At 36.2% G+C, this 24,436-nt stretch overlaps 1 protein-coding gene across 1 annotated transcript; it reads left to right on the plus strand.

The window, feature by feature from the left end:
* Positions 1-4,283: 4,283 nt before the first annotated feature.
* On the plus strand, positions 4,284-24,149 carry LOC138319223 (FERM domain-containing protein 8-like). The gene is made up of 11 exons (XM_069262209.1): positions 4,284-4,386; positions 5,752-5,833; positions 6,073-6,243; positions 6,714-6,815; positions 12,426-12,484; positions 15,574-15,740; positions 16,855-17,040; positions 17,290-17,437; positions 21,938-22,105; positions 22,380-22,464; positions 23,041-24,149. Exons 1-11 carry the CDS (start codon positions 4,372-4,374, stop codon positions 23,124-23,126), a joined length of 1,269 nt encoding a protein of 422 aa, XP_069118310.1. The 5' UTR covers positions 4,284-4,371; the 3' UTR covers positions 23,127-24,149.
* Positions 24,150-24,436: the final 287 nt, after the last annotated feature.

The following is a 24,436-nucleotide window of genomic DNA, read 5'->3' on the forward strand; positions in this document are numbered from 1 at the left end:
CCGTAATTTATTAAAGGCACGCAAATTCCATCTGCCGTTAATTTCAAAAATCAACGATTGATCTTAGGGATTCATTTGGCGCTTACATTAATACAATCGTTTTAGTAAACTTTGTTATTTTTATGTCGTCCCAACAAATTGTCGACCATAAGTACCATGATTTTAACAAAAAACATTATGGACTTTCTATACAGTATCAAAGTCCTATTAGAAAACTTCCTAAAAAATGATATTTCGGGCACTCTAAAGGGTAATATTTTTGTGTACGTTTTTCTATTTTTAAAAATTTTTGATATCGTGTAAGACTTAAACATTTGCGCAATATATACGTACTAGGTTTAGAATGTGAGTTAAACTTTTTTATCGAGACCCCTTAAACGTGATTACAACACAATAGAGCTCTATTGATTGATTCCATGTTTGAAATGAATTAGCATATTCTCAGATCATACTCATTGTAGGTTATAACGGAAAAGTTGTCCGACTATTTACGTTTTTGCATAAATGGTATGTCCCAAAATAGTGTGTTTAGGTAGCGATAAAAAGTTTTCCTAAATATTTAAAAGTTTGTATAACAATTTTGTTCAAAATGGAGAAAAACTGAAAATAAATAGGACCGACCTAGTCACTATTTCATATTATTATCTTTCGGCGAGTGTAAAAACAACCCTTATGTGCATGCGCGACGCGTGAACATTCCAAACATCCGATCGAAGGAAATCTCATATGTCTAATGGACATATCTACTATCGACTGAAAACACAAATTTATCGACTACAGGTTCCTGATTACTGTGTTAATCTAATAAACGTTGAAACGTATGCAAAAGTTTTGTGAAGAGTTTCTAAGTGTGTAAATAATCCTATACTGTACAGGTGTTTGTAGCCATAAAGAAGGGTTTTCATTATATTATATGGTTTTATACTTGCTTCTGCCATTATTTTATTTTCATTTGTCATGATATTATGTACTATTCCGCTAAACCTGCCAATATTATTAGGCTTTAAAAAAATGGCCTAATATATAGACTTTATAATAAGGAAAAAATGACGAAAAAACTAATAATATAGGCATGTTTAGCGGACTAAGTAAGTACGTGTATTTCTTTTATCATTATATCAATATTTGACATTCCGTATACATTGTATATCCTTAGTTATAATGTCTATCCGTCTAATGGGCATTCCCCTATATATCTCTAGTTATAGTCTTTATCCGTCTAATGAACATTCCTTATATAGCCCTAGTTATAAGATATATCCGTCTAATGGAAATTCCCTATGTATCCTTAGTTATAGTGTCTATCCGTCTAATGGACATTCCTTATATATACCTAGTTATAGTCTCTATCCGTCTAATGGACATTTCCCTATAGCTATATGTCACTAGTTATATAACTTTTTTACAACTGATTTACTTTAAAAAAATCAGCCTAACTATATATCTAAATTTTATGTGTACTTTTATGTATTCAAAGCAAAAATACACCTTACATATACATTGTAGACCTATGTACATATATGTTTGCTTAATAATGTACATGTACACCTGTATTCATGTATAATATAGACCCTCGGACCTCCTCAAACACCCAAAATCTCGCGCCTTCAGGCGCTCCCACATTCATCAAAATGCATCGTAAAATTCTAAATCGTAATGTATTTCCCGGGGTAGACCCCCTGGACACACTCAAACACCAAATTCTCGCGGTTTCGGCGCTCGCAAATTCACCAAAATGCATCGTTAAACTCATCTTAGCCATTCTAAATCGTAATATTTTTTTCTCGTAGGAGATTGTCGCCCCCCCCCCCCCCCCCCAAAACACCAAAATATCGCACCTTTGGCGCTAGCATGGCAATTTGCGTATTCATTAGTTTCCGTTTATCGACGCCACTGTCTATAAATGTGTACAAGGATTCTACTCGACGATATATGAAAAAAGTTTATAAAGTATATATGGTTGTGTGTTGAATTAAAGTATCAATCTCCTCCTGTGGGTGCGGGGCGAGGAGGGGGGTCCAAATATTGAGGACCTTTGCACCCCCCCCCCCCCCCCCCCCCCCCATTACGTTTCTTACGTTTCTTTGTATCGACTATTACGCTTAATCAGGCCAATGTAACCGATAAAATATAAGTTGCCTCTTAGTGGTGTTATTACATCTATATCCATTAACCGGATGAGATTTTCAGCGACCTCGATTCCGAACTCAAAGATGCACTCGGTTCTTTCCGTTGTAAACATTCAATGCCGACAGATACAATTTCTTGTTGTGTTTGGCGATATTTTAACGTTGATAAACATTGCCAATAGTTCAAATTAAATGTTGTAATTTTGAAAACTTTCTAATTTCAGGTATAAGAACGTTTGTAGGAAGTCAAAAACTCTAAGAAATCTATGTAAATCTAATGATTTAGTAACTTTAAAAACGGTATACGAAATCATTACATATCAGATGCAGGTACACACATCTCACTCGTATAATAGTATTATATATGCATTGGTCAGTGTGACCGAGTGGACAGCGGCAAACTATCATTTGAAAGGTGAACTGGACAAATGTAATTATGTCACAGCTAGGGATCTGATAATTATTTAGAGTTTATATATTATGTGTACATTAATTATAATGTAATCGTGGACCCACAAAAGTACCCATAGACCATTTTAGACGTTTTAGGGGTCTAAATAAAAAAATCGGTAAACATCCTATTCTACATTATTGTACTACGCGTGTTTTAATGTAGAATAGGATTTTTTTTAATGATTTTTTATCTAGGTCACTAAAACGTCTAAAAATGGTCTATGGGCACTCTGGTGGGTCTATTATTATATAAATTGTAACTAATGGTTGATACGTTACGGTTGGATTCTATTACGCATGGAGATGCCATCATATAAATAATACCAAACCGTTGCAATCTCAAACTCCAAACCGTACACTTTTTCGCAATATCATCGATCAAAACCGTTGCGCAAAGACTGACACAACGATGTAAACAATGGGTCAAACACTCTTTATTCTTCATCAAATTTAGCAAAGTGCATATCAGATTGATGCATATGAACCTAATAATTTGTCTCTCAGTCATATTTTGTGAATATCTTGAATAATAAGCAAGATTCTGATGAAAACTTAAAGTTTTTGCTATGAACTCGCATTAAGCTGTATGTAAGTGTCACAATTGTTTGATAAATAGGAGTACCTTGCGTGAAATCACGATCTTTATACAAGGTAGGATATCTAATTAACACTTGAGCTGAATATCGGTCTGTAACACCATACACAATGTCTTTAAACTCTACAAGTTGGAACCTACTTACTCGGTACTCGTATATCGAAGCGATACCGCAAACGGATCAAACCATCGTTGCCGTACTAGTTGCACTACAGTGTCCCTATCACCACTTATTGAAAAATAATCAAACTGAATCTGAATGAGCCAGATCAGCGATTTAGACTTAATTATTAATATCAAAATATCTGTAGAATGGGTAGATTATTTACTACCTAAAAATTAAATATAGTCAATTTGGATATTAGGCTACTGTAATCATATAAAGTTTGTTATGTGTAAGGACGATCGCGACCTCCCAGGTATACATGCATGTGGTGTGTTGCGTGTATGAAGTGGTGGTGTGTGTTTTGGGAGACTACGGTATATTTGTGTTGTGTCTTCTTTTATAGTGGAATTGGTGCCCTTTTTTATAGTGCTATATCACTGAAGCATTGCTTTACGTGGTGTGCATAAAATATTTTATAGAGCATTATTTTTAATTGATTTTTAATGTAAGATTATTTAGCGTCTAAAATGATCCATGGACAGTACTTAAGACAAATCCTAATATATAAGCTGCACATAACTAATCGTCATACATGTATCTGACTGTGGAATTTTACTAGATGCTGTGTGTGATAACAGCTGCACTTTTTGAAATTGTTTCCAAAATGAATTAAATTTAAATAACAGATAAAACATTATTTTTACAATCACAACTTGTTGACAAAATAACAATTAGTATCATTGGAATAAACAAGAACTCTGTCCTAAATATATTATTTTTTATCATCTATTCATTTTTGTTAGCGACCGTAAACGTGTGTATGTCTATAGGTACCCTTTTTATATACACTTAGTATTTTGTTGTTTCTGAAAAAAAAATAACTATCATCGTAATGATAATAAAATCACCCTGCAGGGTTGAACAAGAATATTGTAGAAGAAGAGATTAATAATCAAATTTATTCAATGCTTGTTGTACCAGATATGTTTCTGGTTGTACATACCTGTCTAGAATAACTTCGACAAGTAAATGGGCGTGGCAGGAGCGGAAGTTCTATCGACTCCTTTTCCGTATTAGAATGACCCAAGATGGCTGGAGTAAAGGTAATAACAAAACTTTAACTGTCTATAGTAAGATATTGATGTAATAAAGGTGTTTAAATGACTATTTTCTTTCTTTGAGGCAATATGTTTTACTTCTTTATCAAATATTATCCGCGTATGCTTCCGATTACATGTTAAGATAAGTTAGTAACGTGTAATAGTTACGTTCACTCTACTTTCACTTTCAAAAGTTTAGTTACTGTCAAAACAGAGGATTGGCACTTTATCATAACACGACTGAAAAACTAATATCATTTTTAGAACTTACCAAACATCATAATTAAAGTATGTCTATAAAGTTCATTAGTTTTAAATAAATATATAATACCTTTATTTTAAAGGGACAATTCACTCAGGCTAATTCTTTTACATAACCAAGAAGCAAAATATAGCATAAATGTATTGTTCTACATTTCTTATGAAACATATAACGTAAAACATTGACAAATCCACGACATTAAAAGTATTTTAATTAATATCGTTGAAATATCAAATCGTTGATCAATACGATTCAGCAGTACAATATGGACGCTGTACCAATACCCGAGCCTAAGTCACGCACGTTAAACAAAAAAACTACTAACCCTTGTGAAGGTGATAAAATGATTTTTAGACAGGACAATTCACCTAATAAGGTAAACATACTACTATCAGAACGATTTGAAAAGTTCTAGACAACAGTTGCATTACTCTGCGAGCAAGGGACAGGGTTCGGCATACAAGAAGTTCGACCACAATGTGTAATGGCGGACAGCGAGCGAGTTTGAACATCTACACACATGTCACCACCATGGGCTTTTCAGGCATATCACAGTAAAACTGACTGATCTAATTTCCATAAGAACTGGGTTTTTTTCCGATATATATACAAATTTTAATGTTCTCTTAGACTGAATTGTCCCTTTAATTAGTGATACTAGTCTTATCCAATGAAAAGTACATATTCAATTTTTTTTCTAGGCTAATCATATATTTATGGCAAACTTGACACCCTACTCCCCAGGGAAAATTAACTGAGACCCATGGGTAATTTTATATGTCTGAATTAATTTAATGTCGATCATCGGTGACCAGGTAGCTCAGTCGGTAGAGCACTCGGCTAGTGTTCGGAGGGTTCTGGGCTCGAATCCCGGTCTGGCCGCTACATTTTCTCCTCTCCTGTTACATGTGAAGTGGGTGGCTGGGACCCTTGTCTTTTCTTATAGTTTGAAAAAAAAGATAATTTAAATGACACAATATTAGTCTGAACTCAATATATGTGTTGTAGCAATGCTTTTTATTGACATAAACTCAACTAAATAGTGATGAGAACACTGTCCGTAATATTTTCTTTCTCAGAATAACAGATGTGATGTATCTTTTTAGTATACCACAGAAACTGAAGAGAGTGTAAGGGCGCCTATTTTCCCAACGGATCACGATCATGGGGACCTCGAAGGAGCAGACAGTAAGCATCACCACACAGAGTAATGTATTATAGTCAGCACAGTCAAGGAAATCTGGTGGAAATCTCGCACAATAGCAGGCACACAATCTTAATCTTGGACAAAACAAAATGGTCCAGAAATAACAAAGATAGATGAACTTAACAACATTATACATCGTAAAAACAAAATGAAAATTTGTTTAAGTGTTCTATATCTGATAAACTATTTTGTGGTTATAACATGCGTTACATTATTATAGCTGTTGAGATGGTGATATGGCTGAGGGATAGGACGGGTCTACATCTGGATCTACAAGGCAATGGCCACCTTGCCAAAGTCTCGGAGCTTTTCGAGAAGATCAGAGAGACACGGAATCTACCAGAAAATGCTAACAAGATTTTCTCACTGTGGATGGTCTCTCCTTTGTTGGGTAATTTATACCAAACATTCATGTTAGAATGTACTCTATGTATTGTCAATGACACATTCTGTTACGATAAAATGATGATTTATATGATGGGATTATATATTTCGTCACGGCAAATGCGTAAAACAAGTTTTCATGTTTTGGAATGTTTCTTCAAGAAATATTAAATACTGCTAAGATAATTACCTGGTACTGTCAAACAAGGTGACTTCAGACTAGAATATAAGAATATTCAAAGAAATTGTCTGAGATTTTCAGTAACATCTACTAATCTGATTGATTTCAATCAGCAAACATCTTAAACTTCATCAGTGTTCAAGTGTCAGTATCTACTCAAGAGATAAATATTTACTAAGGCCATTGTATTAATTATTAAATTGATTTGTCATATTTACAAGGTTGAATATCATTACCAGAGGTCAGAATCAATTATTTCAGCAACATAGAAAGTACATATATTTTCTTTTCTTTAGAATTTAGACTGAAAGATGACCACCAACCTTTTGAGATTGCTCAACTTTGGGACAGATTTTGTATGGAATATGCAGACAGTACAAGGAATTTGATAGCCAGAGGTTAGTTTGTAGGGTGTGAGAGGATGAGAATAACTTTAGGGTTTCAAATGTGAGGGTGAGGACAACTTTAGGATTTCAAATGTCAGGGTGAGAATAACTTTAGGATTTCAAATGTGAAGGTGAGAACAACTTTAGGATTACAAATGTGAGAGTGAGGACAACTTTAGGATTTCAAATGTGAGAGTGAGGACAACTTTAGGATTCAAATGAGAGGATAAGAACAACTTAAGGATTTAAAATGTGAGGGTGAGAATAACTTTAGGATTTCAAATGTGAGGGTGAGAACAACTTAAGGATTTCAAATGTGAGTGTGAGGACAACTTTAGGATTTCAAATATGAGGGTGAGGACAACTTTAGGGTTTCAAATGTGAGGGTGAGGACAACTTTAGGATTTCAAATGTTAGAGTGAGGACAATTTTAGGATTTCAAATGTAAGGGTGAGAACAACTTTAGGATTTCAAATGTGTGAGTGAGGACAATTTTAGGATTTCAAATATGAGGGTGAAAACAACTTAAGGATTTCAAATGTGAGGGTGAGGACAACTTTAGGATTTCAAATGTGAGAGTGAGGACAACTTTAGGATTAAAATGAGAGGATAAGAACAACTCAAGGATTTCAAATATGAGGGTGAGAACAACTTTAGGATTTCAAATGTGAGAGTGAGGACAATTTTAGGATTTCAAATGTTAGGGTGAGAACAACTTTAGGATTTCAAATGTGTGGTTGAGGACAACTGTAGGATTTCAAATGTGAGTTTGAGGACAACTTAAGGATTTCAAATGTGAGGGTGAGGACAACTTAATGATTTCAAATGTGAGAGTGAGGACAACTTTGGGATTTCAAATGTTAGAGTGAGGACAATTTTAGGATTTCAAATGTAAGGGTGAGAACAACTTTAGGATTTCAAATGTGTGAGTGAGGACAATTTTAGGATTTCAAATATGAGGTTGAAAACAACTTAAGGATTTCAAATGTGAGGGTGAGGACAACTTTAGGATTTCAAATGTGAGAGTGAAGACAACTAGGATTCAAATGAGAGGATAAAACAACTTTAGGATCTCAAATTTGAGAGTGAGGACAATTTTAGGATTTAAAATGTGAGAGTGAGGACAATTTTAGGATTCAAATATGAGGGTGAGAACAACTTAAGGATTTCAAATGTTAGAGTGAGGACAACTTTAGGATTTCAAATATGAGGGTGAGAACAACTTAAGGATTTCAAATATGAGGGTGAAAACAACTTAAGGATTTCAAATGTGAGGGTGAAAACAGTTTAGGGATTTCAAATGTTAGAGTGAGGACAACTTTAGGATTTCAAATGTAAGGATGAGAATAACTTTAGGATTTCAAATGTGAAGGTGAGAACAACTTCTGGATTACAAATGTGAGAGTGAGGACAACTTTAGGATTCAAATGAGAGGATAAGAACAACTTAAGGATTTAAAATGTGAGGGTGAGAAAACTTTAGGATTTCAAATGTGAGAGTGAGGACAACTTTAGGATTTCAAATGTGAGGGTGAGGACAACTTTAGGATTTCAAATGTGAGGATGAGGACAACTTTAGGATTTCAAATGTGTGAGTGAGGACAATTTTAGGATTTCAAATGTGAGGGTGAGAACAACTTAACGATTTCAAATGTGAAGGTGAGGAGAACTTTAGGATTTCAAATGTGAGAGTGAAGACAACTAGGATTCAAATGAGAGGATAAAACAACTTTAGGATCTCAAATTTGAGAGTGAGGACAACTTTAGGATTTAAAATGTGAGAGTGAGGACAATTTTAGGATTTCAAATGTGAGGGTGAGAACAACTTAAGGATTTCAAATGTTAGAGTGAGGACAACTTTAGGATTTCAAATATGAGGGTGAAATCAACTTAAGGATTTCAAATGTGAGGGTGAAAACAACTTAAGGATTTCAACTTTAGGATCTCAAATGTGAGAGCGAGGACAACTTTAGGATTTCAAATGTGATAAGAACAACTTAAGGATTTAAAATGTGAGGGTGAGAATAACTTTAGGATTTCAAATGTGAGAGTGAGGACAACTTTAGGATTTCAAATGTTAAAGTGAGGACAATTTTAAGATTTCAAATATGAGGGTGAAAACAACTTACGGATTTCAAATATGAGGGTGAAATCAACTTAAGGATTTCAAATGTGAGGGTGAAAACAGTTTAGGGATTTCAAATGTAAGAGTGAGGACAACTTTAGGATTTCAAATGTCAGGATGAGAATAACTTTAGGATTTCAAATGTGAAGGTGAGAACAACTTTAGGATTACAAATGTGAGAGTGAGGACAACTTTAGGATTTCAAATGTGAGAGTGAGGACAACTTTAGGATTCAAATGAGAGGATAAGAACAACTTAAGGATTTAAAATGTGAGGTTGAGAATAACTTTAGGATTTCAAATGTGAGAGTGAGGACAACTTTAGGATTTCAAATATGAGGGTGAGGACAATTTTAGGGTTTCAAATGTGAGGGTGAGAACAACTTTAGGATTTCAAATGTTAGAATGAGGACAATTTTAGGATTTCAAATGTAAGGGTGAGAACAACTTTAGGATTTCAAATATGTGAGTGAGGACAATTTTAGGATTTCAAATATGAGGGTGAAAACAACTTAAGGATTTCAAATGTGAAGTTGAGGACAACTTTAGGATTTCAAATGTGAATGTGAGGACAACTTTAGGATTTCAAATATGAGGGTGAGGACAATTTTAGGGTTTCAAATGTGAGGGTAAGGACAACTTTAGGATTTCAAATGTTAGAATGAGGACAATTTCTGGATTTCAAATATGAGGGTGAAAACAACTTAAGGATTTCAAATGTGAAGGTGAGGACAACTTTAGGATTTCAAATGTGAGAGTGAGGACAACTTAAGGATTCAAATGAGAGGATAAAACAACTTTAGGATCTCAAGTTTGAGAGTGAGGACAATTTTCGGATTTCAAATGTGAGAGTGAGGACAATTTTAGGATTTCAAATGTGAGGGTGAGAACAACTTTAGGATTTCAAATGTGTGGGTGAGGACAACTGTGGGATTTTTCAAATGTGAGGGTGAGAACAATTTAAGGATTTCAAATGTGAGGGTGAGGACAACTTAAGGATTTCAAATTTGAGAGTGAGGACAACTTAAGGATTTCAAATGTGAGAGTAAGGACAACTTTGGGATTGCAGATATGAGGGTGAGGACAATTTTATTTGAAATCCCTAAACTGTTTTCACCCTCATATTTGAAATCCGAAAGTGGTTTTACCCTCATATTTGAAATCTTAAAATTGTCCTCACTCTAACATTTGAAATCCTAAAGTTGTCCTCACCCTCACATTTGACCTTTAGGATTTCAAATATGAGTTTGAAAACAACTTAAGGATTTCAAATGTGAGGGTGAAAACAGTTTAGGGATTTCAAATGTGAGAGTGAGGACAACTTTAGGATTTCAAATGTGAGAGTGAGCACAATTTTAGGATTTCAAATGTGAGAATGAGGACAACTTAGGGATTTCAAATGTTAGAGTGAGGACAACTTTAGGATTTCAAATATGAGGGTGAAAACAACTTTAGGATTTCAAATATGAGGGTGAAAACAACTTAAGGATTTCAAATGTGAGGGTGAAAACAGTTAGGGGATTTCAAATATGAGAGTGAGGACAACTTTAGGATTTCAAATGTGAGAGTGAGGACAATTTTAGGATTTCAAATGTGAGGGTAAAAACAATTTAAGGATTTAAAATGTGAGGGTGAGAATAACTTTAGGATTTCAAATGTGAGAGTGAGGAAAACTTTAGGATTTCAAATATGAGGGTTAGGACAACTTTAGGGTTTCAAATGTGAGGGTGAGGACAACTTTAGGATTTCAAATGTTAGAGTGAGGACAATTTTAAGATTTCAAATATGAGGGTGAAAACAACTTACGGATTTCAAATATGAGGGTGAAATCAACTTAAGGATTTCAAATATGAGGGTGAAAACAGTTTAGGGATTTCAAATGTTAGAGTGAGGACAACTTTAGGATTTCAAATGTCAGGATGAGAATAACTTTAGGATTTCAAATGTGAAGGTGAGAACAACTTTTGGATTACAAATGTGAGAGTGAGGACAACTTTAGGATTTCAAATGTGAGAGTGAGGACAACTTTAGGATTCAAATGAGAGGATAAGAACAACTTAAGGATTTAAAATGTGAGGGTGAGAATAACTTTAGGATTTCAAATGTGAGAGTGAGGACAACTTTAGGATTTCAAATATGAGGGTGAGGACAACTTTAGGATTTCAAATGTGTGAGTGAGGACAATTTTAGGATTTCAAATATGAGGGTGAAAACAACTTAAGGATTTCAAATGTGAAGGTGAGGAGAACTTTAGGATTTCAAATGTGAGAGTGAAGACAACTAGGATTCAAATGAGAGGATAAAACAACTTTAGGATCTCAAATTTGAGAGTGAGGACAACTTTAGGATTTAAAATGTGAGGGTGAGGACAACTTTAGGATTTCAAATGTGAGAGTGAGGACAACTTTAGGATTCAAATGAGAGGAAAAAACAACTTAAGGATCTCAAATTTGAGAGTGAGGACAACTTTAGGATTTAAAATGTGAGAGTGAGGACAATTTTAGGATTTCAAATGTGAGGGTGAGAACAACTTTAGGATTTCAAATGTGTGGGTGAGGACAACTGTAGGATTTTTCAAATGTGAGGGTGAGAACAATTTTAGGATTTCAAATGTGAGGGTGAGGACAACTTAAGGATTTCAAATGTGAGAGTGAGGACAATTTTAGGATTTCAAATGTGAGAATGAGGACAACTTAGGTATTTCAAATGTTAGAGTGAGGACAACTTTAGGATTTCAAATATGAGGGTGAAAACAACTTTAGGATTTCAAATATGAGTGTGAAAACAACTTAAGGATTTCAAATGTGAGGGTGAAAACAGTTAAGGGATTTCAAATGTGAGAGTGAGGACAACTTTAGGATTTCAAATGTGGGAGTGAGGACAACTTTAGGATTTCAAATGTGAGAGTGAGGACAATTTTAGGATTTCAAATGTGAGGGTGAGAACAACTTTAGGATCTCAAATATGAGAGTGAGGACAACTTTAGGATTCAAATTTGAGAGTGAGGACAACTTTAGGATCTCAAATATGAGAGTGAGGACAACTTTAGGATTCAAATGTGAGAGTGAGGACAACTTTAGGATTCAAATGTGAAGGTGAGAACAACTTTAGGACCTCAAATATGAGAGTGAGGACAACTTTAGGATTCAAATTTGAGAGTGAGGACAACTTCAGGATTCAAATATGAGAGTGAGGACAACTTTAGGATTTAAATGTGAGAGTGAGGACAACTTTAGGATTCAAATATGAGAGTGAGGACAACTTTAGGATCTCAAATATGAGAGTGAGGACAACTTTAGGATTCAAATTTGAGAGTGAGGACAACTTCAGGAAAGCCAGATTATATGAAGTACAAGACAAAAAAATTTCTCCACATGTCCAGAAAAGTTGGGACTGTTAACCAAAGATAACTTTGATTGTTAATTAACTTGTCTATGAACAAGTGAAATTGCCTACAGGTAATGTAGTGTTGAAGTGTTCTACTTACCCTGTGTTTTAGATGAACCGGTGGTGATGTTCCAGAGGAATGTGTTTCTCTCATTGAGGGAGGAGAAGATCGTAAGTACCTGTTCACCAGTGATCAGAACAAAAGTCATGTTTAATTATTTATTCAAGTCCTGGAATCCTTGTATAGTAGATACAAAGGTGATTTACATTTATGTCTATTTGATGTTGATTTCTGTATTTGTTTTCATATTCTGTATTTGATGTTATATTGTCTATTTGATGTTATATTTGATGTTATATTCTCTATTAGATGTTATATTTGATGTTATATTATATGACTCTTTCATATGTACATATGTAGGATAGAACTATTCCACCCGAGGGTACAGAATTTTGGGTCAGAACCGAGGCTTGCCGAGGTTTCTGACCCAAAATTCTGTACCCGAGGGTGGAATAGTTCTATCCTACATAATTTACATATGAAAGAGTTATTTTCTCACATTGCTTGTCGAATTACTTGCACGAAAGGTGAGGCAGCTATTTTGTGACAAAATCTTAACTTCTTAAATAATCGATCGATTTTAAAAATAAGAACGCCATTCGAAAGAACTCATCAAAGTTTGGTTTATATTGAAAATATAAACAAGAAATCTTAGGTAAAACGGTTTGAAATGCAAATTAAACAAATGAAATGGTAAATAAATCCGACAAATCAATCGAAATAGAAGAAAAATGACGTCAACTTTGGCTGACATGACGTCATCTCATTGTTTTTCAATTGTGACGTCACAGCTATGTAAGATAGATTTATCTTACATAGCTGTCTTTCATGGGACAACTCTATTAGATGTTATATTTGATGTTATATTATACAAATATTTCATGGGTTACTGTGCTCTAGTTCATAATATTTAACCCGAGGTGATGGTAATCAACAAATGTTATATTGCACTCGGCCTTTGGCCTCGTTTGTTGATTACCATCACCGAGGGTAAATATTATGAACTAAAGCACAATAACCAATGAAATATTTGTATTAAAATACTAGAGCACAGTAACCATGGAATATTTGTTTTATTACATAATCACCAGTTTTTCAGTTGAATATTTTTTTTTATAAAACGAATACGACAATCACTTAACAAAATCATCAACACCGTACCGTACGGAAAAAAACTTAATATCCTATTGAAGATTGACGTATAGCCCACGTACGTCACGTTGTAACACCGGTTTGGATGTCTTATTGTCTGTTTTCACATTATTAGACCTGCTTGCAGCCTTTTGATCTAATACATTCATCGTGTCCATCCTTTACTCTGTACAGTAAACGTCTACATGGCGTGCTTGATTCGAGATCTATAAATCCAGCGCGAAATTGAGTGTGAACCTTTGTGACGTCGTAATAACGTAACTCACTGTTACTCGCAATTCCTACAAAACTAGACAACAACAACGAGGTGCTCCTAAAGCCGTGCAATATAACATCTCGAACCGTGCAATATAACGTTTCCATGGAAGCGTGCAATATAACTTCGAACCGTGCAATATAACAAGGTTTTATTGAACGGTCGGTGTAATAGTTGAAAATATTATATTTCTTAATATATAGATTGGTGTAAACAAATTATGTAATTATCTCTATTAGGTGTTATATCTGATGTTACATTCTCTATTTGATGTTATATTCTCTATCTGATGTTATATTCTCTATTAGATGTTATATCTGATGTTAAATTCTCTATTTGATGTTATATTCTCTATTTGATGGCTAGCTATATTTTGTGTTATATTCTCTATTTGATGACTAGTTATATTTGATGTTATATTCTCTATTTGATGACTAGTTATATTTGATGTTATATTCTCTATTTGATGGCTAGCTATATTTGATGTTATATTCTCTATTTGATGACTTGCTATATTTGATGTTATATTCTCTATTTGATGTTATATCTGATGTTATATTCTCTATTTGATGACTAGTTATATTTGATGTTATATTCTCTATTTGATGACTAGTTATATTTGATGTTATATTCTCTATTTGATGGCTAGCTATATTTGATGTTATATTCTCTATTTGATGACTAGTTATATTTGATGTTATATTCTCTATTTGATGACTAGCTATATATGATGTTATATTCTCTATTTGATGTTATATTCTCTATTTGATGTTAAATTCTCTATTTGATGTTATATTTGATGTTATATTCTCTATTTGATGTTATTTTCTCTATTTGTTATATTCTCTATTTGATGTTATATTATATTTGATGTTTATATTCTCTATTTGATGACTAGTTATATTTGATGTTATATTCTCTATTTGATGACTAGCTATATATGATGTTATATTCTCTATTTGATGTTATATTCTCTATTTGATGTTAAATTCTCTATTTGATGTTATATTTGATGTTATATTCTCTATTTGATGTTAAATTCTCTATTTGATGTTATATTTGATGTTATATTCTCTATTTGATGTTATTTTCTCTATTTGATGTTATATTAGATGTTATATTCTCTATTAGATGTTATATCTGATGTTATATTCTCTATTTGATGACTAGCTATATTTGATGTTATATTCTCTATTTGATGACTGGCTATATTTGATGTTATATTCTCTATTTGATGGCTAGCTATATTTGATGTTATATTCTCTATTTGATGACTAGTTATATTTGATGTTATATTCTCTATTTGATGACTAGTTATATTTGATGTTATATTCTCTATTTGATGGCTAGCTATATTTGATGTTATATTCTCTATTTGATGACTAGTTATATTTGATGTTATATTCTCTATTTGATGACTAGCTATATTTGATGTTATATTCTCTATTTGATGACTAGATATATTTGATGTTTTATTCTCTCTTTGATGTTATATTCTCTATTTGATGTTAAATTCTCTATTTGATGTTATATTTGATGTTATATTCTCTATTTGATGTTATTTTTGATGTTATTTTCACTATTTGATGTTATGTTTGATGTTATATTCTCTATTTGATGTTATATTCTCCATTTGTTGACTAGCTATATTTTATGTTATATTTGATGTTATATTCTCTATTTGATGTTATATTCTCCATTTGTTGACTAGCTATATTTTATGTTATATTTGATGTTATATTCTCTATTTGATGTTATATTCTCTATTTGATGTTATGTTCTCTATTCCAGTTATGGACGTCCTCTACAGAGGAAGCGATGTGCCTACTATACCACGAGGCACAGTATAATATTATAAATGGCCGTTACCTTGTGTCTGATGCTGATTATGACCAACTAGCTGGAATCCAAGCCCTCATGGAAAAAGGACCGTTTAGTCGAAAACTTGATGCGTACAGGTTGGTTTTAGTCCTTAAACTATGGACTGCATGTATATGTAAATTTTTCTCGTTGTTTTTGCAAAGTTTTTGAAAATAGAATGAAAATAGCATCTATCTCACCTATATCCATATCTTACGCAATTAGAAACAGTGGTACATTCTGTCTTAAAACATAGATGTGATATCCTCCTTTGTGTAATCAGTCCAATATCTGAATGAAAGTACTTTGGTGATCACTAACTGTCCAATAAGTTACAACTTAATGGATAGTTTTTTTCACTTAATGGACAGTTAGTGACCTGAGACAAAGCAGTGGATGGAATCAAAATACCCAACACAAACATGAATTCAGCAATTTCATATGAAGAAAACAATGCATATTTTTAGGTCATCTGACCTGAAGGCGTAAACTTTTCATATTTTGAACTTCTTCTCAAGTTCTACCATTGTAATTTGGCTGAAACTTGCATAAATTATACTGACATGGTCCCGACAAAGTGTTGTTATTTTTTGGGTCAATCCAAAATCCAAGTTGGCCGTCACAGCCGCCATCTTGAAAACACATTTTGAACTTCTTTTCAAGTTCTACCTGTGCGATTTGGCTGAAACTTGCATGAAATTATACTGACATGGTCCCGACAAAGTGTTGTTATTTTTCGGATCAATCCAAAATCCAAGTTGGCCGTCACAGCCGCCATCTTGAAAACACATTTTGAACTTCTTTTCAAGTTCTACCTATGCGATTTGGCTGAAACTTGCATGAAATGATCCTGACAAAGTGTTGTTATTTTTCTGGTCGATCCGAAAATCCAAGAAGGCCGCCACAGCCGCCATCTTGAAAACACATTTTCATTGAACTTCTTCTCAAGTTCTACCGGTGCAATTTGGCTGAAACTTGCATGAAATGATCCTGACATGGTACAGACAAAGTGTTTGTTATTTTTCGGGTCAATTCGAAATCCAAGAAGGCCGTCACAGTGTATGAAATGATCCTGACATGGTCCCGATAAAGTGATGTTATTTTTCGGGTTGATCAGGAATCCATGATGGCCACCACAGCTGCTATAAGAGAATATTTTCATAATTCATTGAATGTTGACACAATATTATCATAATGTATATTGTTTTATAGGGATGATATGAAGAACTACTATCCAAAATATCTTTGCAAGAATAAGAAGCTACATGGACGGAAACCAGTCACCGCTGAGCGGCTATTAGAAGCTCACCAATTAGCATTCAACAGTACAGGGGAAATGACGAAACAACAACTGTACTGTCAATATCTCGCTATCTGTGCTAAATATCCATTTTATGGGTAAGTACAAAAGGAATTCACACCAACAGGTAGGTACCAATAAGATTATTTTAAAAGAAAAAAAGGCTTAGGGAAAACAGATTGACCTTTTTTTATTTGATATTAGGCCATTCATTTGTGGATATCAAAAATCCTTGGAATTTCTTGCAAAGGTTCTTTAATTTTTTGTGTTATTTGATCCTGGTATATAGCTATTCATGTTTCTACAATGTCTAAATAAGATAAAAAGCATTTTTGTTTAATTGACAGGTGTGCTTTCTTTGATGCTATCCTACAGAAGCCGACCGGTGGTTTTAGTAACATGGTCAATAGATCTCTAGCACGAGGATTCCCAGAAAGAGACGTCACCATCACCATTAACACAGAAGGACTTTGTGTAATTGACGATCACGAAAAGGTAAACTCATTAATGTATGACCTCTATAGTACCACACCTTTTCTATAGTACCACACCTCCTCTATAGTACCACACCTCCTCTATAGTACACACCCTCCTCTATAGTACCACACCTTCTCCTCTATAGTACCACACCTCCTTTATAGTGCCACACCTTCTCCTCTATAGTACCACACCCCCTCTATAGTACCACACCTTCTCTCTATAGTACACACCTCCTCTATAGTACCACACCTTCTCCTCTATAGTACCACACCTCCTCTATAGTACCACACCTTCTCTATAGTACTACACCTTCTCCTCTATAGTACCACACTTCTCCTCTATAGTACCACACCTTCTCCTCTATAGTACCACACCTCCTCTATAGTACCACACCTCCTCTATAGTACCACACCACCTCTATAGTACCACACCTCCTCTATAGTACCACACCTCCTCTATAGTACCACACCTCTCCTCTATAGTACCACACCTCCTTCTATAGTACCACACCTTCTCTATAGTACCACACCACCTCTATAGTACCACACCTCTCTCTATAGTACCACACCTTCTCCTCTATAGTACCACACCTTCTCCTCTATAGTACCACACCTCCTCTATAGTACCACACCTCCTCTATAGTACCACACCTTCTCCTCTATAGTACCACACCTCCTCTATAGTACCACACCTTCTCTATAGTACCACACCTCCTCTATAGTACCACACCTCCTCTATAGTACCACACCTCCTCTATAGTACCACACCTTCTCCTCTATAGTACCACACCTCCTCTATAGTACCACACCTCCTCTATAGTACCACACCTCCTCTATAGTACCACACCTTCTCCTCTATAGTACCACACCTCCTCTATAGTACCACACCACCTCTATAGTACCACACCTTCTCTATAGTACCACACCTCCTCTATAGTACCACACCTCCTCTATAGTACCACACCTTCTCCTCTATAGTACCACACCTCCTCTATAGTACCACACCTTCTCTATAGTACCACACCTCCTCTATAGTACCACACCTCCTCTATAGTACCACACCTCCTCTATAGTACCACACCTCCTCTATAGTACCACACCTCCTCTATAGTACCACACCTCCTCTATAGTACCACACCTCCTCTATAGTACCACACCTTCTCCTCTATAGTACCACACCTCCTCTATAGTACCACACCTTCTCTATAGTACCACACCTTCTCCTCTATAGTACCACACCTCCTCTATAGTACCACACCTCCTCTATAGTACCACACCTTCTCCTCTATAGTACCACACCTTCCTCCTCTATAGTACCACACCTCCTCTATAGTACCACACACCTCCTCTATAGTACCACACCTCCTCTATAGTACCACACCTCCTCTATAGTACCACACCTCCTCTATAGTACCACACCTCCTCTATAGTACCACACCCTCCTCTATAGTACCACACCTTCTCTATAGTACCACACCCCCTCTATAGTACCACACCTTCTCTATAGTACCACACCCTCCTCTATAGTACCACACCTCCTCTATAGTACCACACCTCCTCTATAGTACCACACCTCCTCTATAGTACCACACCTCCTCTATAGTACCACACCTCCTCTATAGTACCACACCTTCTCTATAGTACCACACCTCCTCTATAGTACCACACTTCTCCTCTATAGTAACACACCTCCTCTATAGTACCCACACCTCCTCTATAGTACACTCCTCTATAGTACCACCTCCTCTATAGTACCACACCCTCCTCTATAGTACCACACCTCCTCTATAGTACCACACCTCCTCTATAGTACCACACCCTCCTCTATAGTACCACACCTCCTCTATAGTACCACACCCTCTTATACCACTCCTCTATAGTACCACACCCTCTATAGTACACACCTCCTCTATAGTACCACACCTTCTCTATAGTACCACACCTCCTCTATAGTACCACACCTCCTCTATAGTACCACACCTCCTCTATAGTACCACACCTCCTCTATAGTACCACACCTCCTCTATAGTACCACACCCCCTCTATAGTACCACACCTCCTCTATAGTACCACACCCCCTCTATAGTACCACACCTCCTCTATAGTACCACACCTCCTCTATAGTACCACACCTCCTCTCTATAGTACCACACCTCCTCTATAGTACCACACCTCCTCTATAGTACCACACCTCCTCTATAGTACCACACCTTCTCTATAGTACACACACCTTCTCCTCTATAGTACACACCTTAAGTACACACCTTCTCCTCTATAGTACCACACCTCTCCTCTATAGTACCACACCTCCTCTATAGTACCCACACCCTCCTCTATAGTACCACACCCCCTCTATAGTACCACACCTCCTCTATAGTACCACACCTTCCTCTATAGTACCACACCTTCCTCTATAGTACCACACTTCTCCTCTATAGTACCACACCTCCTCTATAGTACCACACCTTCTCCTCTATAGTACCACACCCTCTATAGTACCACACCTTCTCTATAGTACCACACCTCTCCTCTATAGTACCACACCTCCTCTATAGTACCACACCTCTCCTCTATAGTACCACACCTTCTCTACAGTACCACACCTTCTCTATAGTACCACACCTCCTCTATAGTACCACACCTTCTCTCTATAGTACCACATCTCCTCTATAGTACCACACCCTCCTCTATAGTACCACACCTTCTCTATAGTACCACATCTCCTCTATAGTACCACACCTTCTCTATAGTACCAACACCTCTAGTCCACATCTCCTTAGTACCACACCTCCTCTATAGTACCACACCTCCTCTATAGTACCACAATCCCTCTAAGTACCACACCTCCTCTATAGTACCACACCTCCTCTATAGTACCACACCTCCTCTATAGTACCACACCCCCTCTATAGTACCACACCTTCTCTATAGTACCACTCCTCTATAGACCACACCCCCTCTAGTACCACACCTCCTCTAGTACCACACTCCTATAGCCACACCTTCCTCTATAGTACCACACCTCCTCTATAGTACACACCTCCTCTATAGTACCACACCTTCTCTCTATAGTACCACACCTCCTCTATAGTACCACACCTCCTCTATAGTACCACACCTCCTCTATAGTACCACACCTCTCTATAGTACCACACCTCCTCTATAGTACCACACCTTCTCTATAGTACCACACCTTCTCTATAGTACCACATCTCCTCTATAGTACCACACCTTCTCTATAGTACCACACCTTCTCTATAGTACCACACCTCCTCTATAGTACCACACCTTCTCCTCTATAGTACCACACCTCTATAGTACCACACCTTTCTCTATAGTACCACACTCCTCTATAGTACCACACCTCTCTATAGTACCACACCTCCTCTATAGTACCACACCTCCTCTATAGTACCACACCTCCTCTATAGTACCACACCTCCTCTATAGTACCACACCTCCTCTATAGTACCACACCCTCCTCTATAGTACCACACCTCCTCTATAGTACCACACCTCCTCTATAGTACCACACCTCCTCTATAGTACCACACCTCCTCTATAGTACCACACCTCCTCTATAGTACCACACCCCCTCTATAGTACCACACCTCCTCTATAGTACCACACCTCCTCTATAGTACCACACCTCCTCTATAGTACCACACCTCCTCTATAGTACCACACCTCCTCTATAGTACCACACCTCCTCTATAGTACCACACCTCCGCTATAGTACCACACCTTCTCTATAGTACTACAACCCCTCTATAGTACCACATCTCCTCTATAGTACCACACCTCCTCTATAGTACCACAACCCCTCTATAGTACCACACCTCCTCTATAGTACCACACATCCCTATAGTACCACACATTCTCTATAGTACCACACCTTAGTCCTCTATAGTACCACACCTCCTCTATAGTACCACACACCTTCCCTATAGTACCACACCTTCTCCTTTATAGTACCACACCTCCTCTATAGTACCACACCTTCTCCTCTATAGTACCACACCTTCTCCTCTATAGTACCACACCTTCTCTATAGTACCACACCTTCTCCTCTATAGTACCACACCTCCTCTATAGTACCACACCTCCTCTATAGTACCACACCTTCTCTATAGTACCACACCTCCTCTATAGTACCACACCTTCTCTATAGTACCACACCTTCTCCTCTATAGTACCACACCTTCTCTATAGTACCACACCTTCTCCTCTATAGTACCACACCTTCTCTATAGTACCACACCTTCTCCTCTATAGTACCACACCTCCTCTGTAGTACCACACCTCCTCTATAGTACCACACCACCTCTATAGTACCACAACCCCTCTATAGTACCACACCTCCTCTATAGTACCACACCTTCTCTTCTGTTTAAGGACATATTGATGTTATGTTAATCCATGTCTACCAGATAACTCTGGTAGCCTTGGATTAATTTAACATCAATATGAGTTGTCCGTTAAACTAAAAACTGAACTGGAGTGTGTTCTTTCCCAGGAAGTATTACTTACTGTGCCATATGAACAGTTATCCTGGGATTTACAAGGTCATCAGGATCGCGGTAAGATGCCAACTCTGTATGTCACTCAGTTCCTGACTCTAAGCAGGAGGACCAGTCCACTCGATGGTCCTACAGGAAAGATTTTACTCTTTCTACGTAGCAGGGTAGGGTACAGAATTTTTAGTGTTTCTCAGGGTTAGACCAATGTAAAGTTATTTTCTCACATTGTGTCGATTTCGAAAGGTGAAGATGTCTTCATAATGATCGTAAGAAACGCCATTTAAACCTTAAATCTTAGGTAAATGGTTTTTTAAACAATCATCCGATCGAAATAGAAAGAAAAAAGATAACAGCATTCCTGCTGTGATATTTATCCTTTTGTCTCTTCCATTCCATACATGGCTTGTTCCATAAAAGTAAATTTTCCTGTCTCTGCAGGCTACTTTCATGGATGCATTGGTTGAGACATGTGTTAGGAAGAAGGAGCTTGAGAAATCTTATGACACTTCAGGAGATAAAAATGGTCTGTATTTATCATGGAGATACCGCCATATGCATGTCTAGACATTTCTAACTTATGTAGTACTATATAGGTCCTTAACTGCTGTTTCTGATGTTAAAATTACTTGTACAATAATAAACATTGTCATTTAAAAATAATGTAGGAAGTTCTTATAAAGTAAAGTACCATTGCTTAGTATAGTGAATTCCTTATATAACTAAATCGAATGGACCTATAGATTCTGATTATAATTGTTTGGCCTATAAACATATCAAACACAGATATTCTTAATATTACGGCATGGTAAAGTATTTCATTATATGTTGAGTTTACTGTCTGTACTGTTTGTATATGCAAAACATTTATCCACCTTACCCTAGGGGGGGGGGTGTTTGAATTTGTCTAATTGGGGTTATAGGGTATGCGAAGAGAGTCAGTGAGGTAGCCAATAGCTACTACATGGAAACAAGAAGTTAAAATAGCCATCGATATTAATGAGATGATTGTCTTATGAATAAAACAATGGTAACCGAGTCTTCCCTATCTTGACATGATAGACTCTTTACATTGTTTCCTTATGTTTGTTCTCTTCCACAGAGGTGTTCTGTAATGGCATACCAAACAAGCTCGACCGCATGTGTCTGAAGAAGTACTCGCTGAATGGTCAGTGTTTGGATAACTGACCTGTGATCATCACTCTGGCCGTACAGGACTCCAGCCAAGTAGTGTACATGGTCAGCCCTTAAGGAGAATCTCTATGGCATTACTACATTGATCAGACGAGGATAGACCCAGCTCTGAAACACAACTTACTAATGGACTGAAGTTTACTAATATATATATGTATATGTGTCTGTAACTTTTTAAAACTTACCAGAAAGTCTTATTAGAAGGAAGTTACATGAAAAATTCACTCATGCATTAGGAATATTCAGAACCTCTTGCAGGAGATCAACATCAGCTGGTCCTGATGTGGCCGACGAGTAAATATCTGAACTAAGGACTTAAAAGAACATTGTCGACAGCTGAATAATGGTTGCCAAGATCATAACCTTGGTAACCATCCGTTACTATTTGATTATACTGCTGAGGTAAATGTACCTGGTATACAAGAGTTCCAGTGGTGAATAGAAATGGTTTGGTCAAATCTTCAAGTTTTTTTTTGAGAAAAACGAAAAAATGTGAAGTTGATAAATGTACAAATAAGGTTGTCAAATTAATATTCCTTGGCTCTTAATGCTTTTAAGATTGTATAATATTGATATGATTGAAAGTTTTCATAGTTGCATATTTTGGTTGTGTCAGTCTGATATCTATCAAATGTTACTTTGTGTTCACATAGATGTTTTAATGTGCTAGTGTGTACAATGGTGAAGTAAGGCTTCAGGTATTCATTTTATCCCCTATTTAAATATGTATTTTTAGCCCACCATCATAAGATGGTGGGCTATTCTAATCGCCTTTCGTCCGTGGTCAAATTGCCTTTTGCCTGTGGCCTGTGGCCTGTGGTCCGTGGTCTGTCCGTCCTTCAGTCTTCTGTCTGTGTAACAATTCTTGTTACCACTATTTCTCAAATGGTATTGAAGGGACCAGTCTCAAATTTTACATGCAGGTTCCCCTAGGGCCCTAGTTGTGCATATTGCATTTTGGGACTGATCGGTGAACAAGATGCCCAACAGGCCGCCATCTTGTATTTTGATAAATGAATTTTAAATGAAGTTTGTTTCCGCTATTTCTCTTGAAGTACTGAAGCGATCTGTCACAAATTTTATATGTAGGATGTAGTCAAAGTTTGAAAAGCAGAGAAAAAATCCCTCTTTCCATTGTGTGTAGACATAGATCATTCTTTGGTGGGCGCCAAGATCCCTCTGGGATCTCTTATTACATATGTTACATAGTATAGATATCGGTTCACTGTTGACTATTTACTCAGAGTCTTGTCATAATATAAGATGATAGTTATTTTTTAATTCCTTTTGTTAGGAGGGGAGAG

Source organism: Argopecten irradians, chromosome 3, assembly GCF_041381155.1.
Source record: "Argopecten irradians isolate NY chromosome 3, Ai_NY, whole genome shotgun sequence".
Classification (NCBI taxonomy): Eukaryota; Metazoa; Mollusca; class Bivalvia; order Pectinida; family Pectinidae; genus Argopecten; species Argopecten irradians.

What these genes read in the sequence shown, in the direction of transcription:
- LOC138319223 (XM_069262209.1), top strand. An exon ending in GGACCTCGAAGGAGCAGACA is followed by an intron (nt 5,834 to 6,072) that starts GTAAGCATCACC and finishes ACATTATTATAG; the next exon opens with CTGTTGAGATGGTGATATGG. An exon ending in CGAAAACTTGATGCGTACAG is followed by an intron (nt 15,741 to 16,854) that starts GTTGGTTTTAGT and finishes ATTGTTTTATAG; the next exon opens with GGATGATATGAAGAACTACT.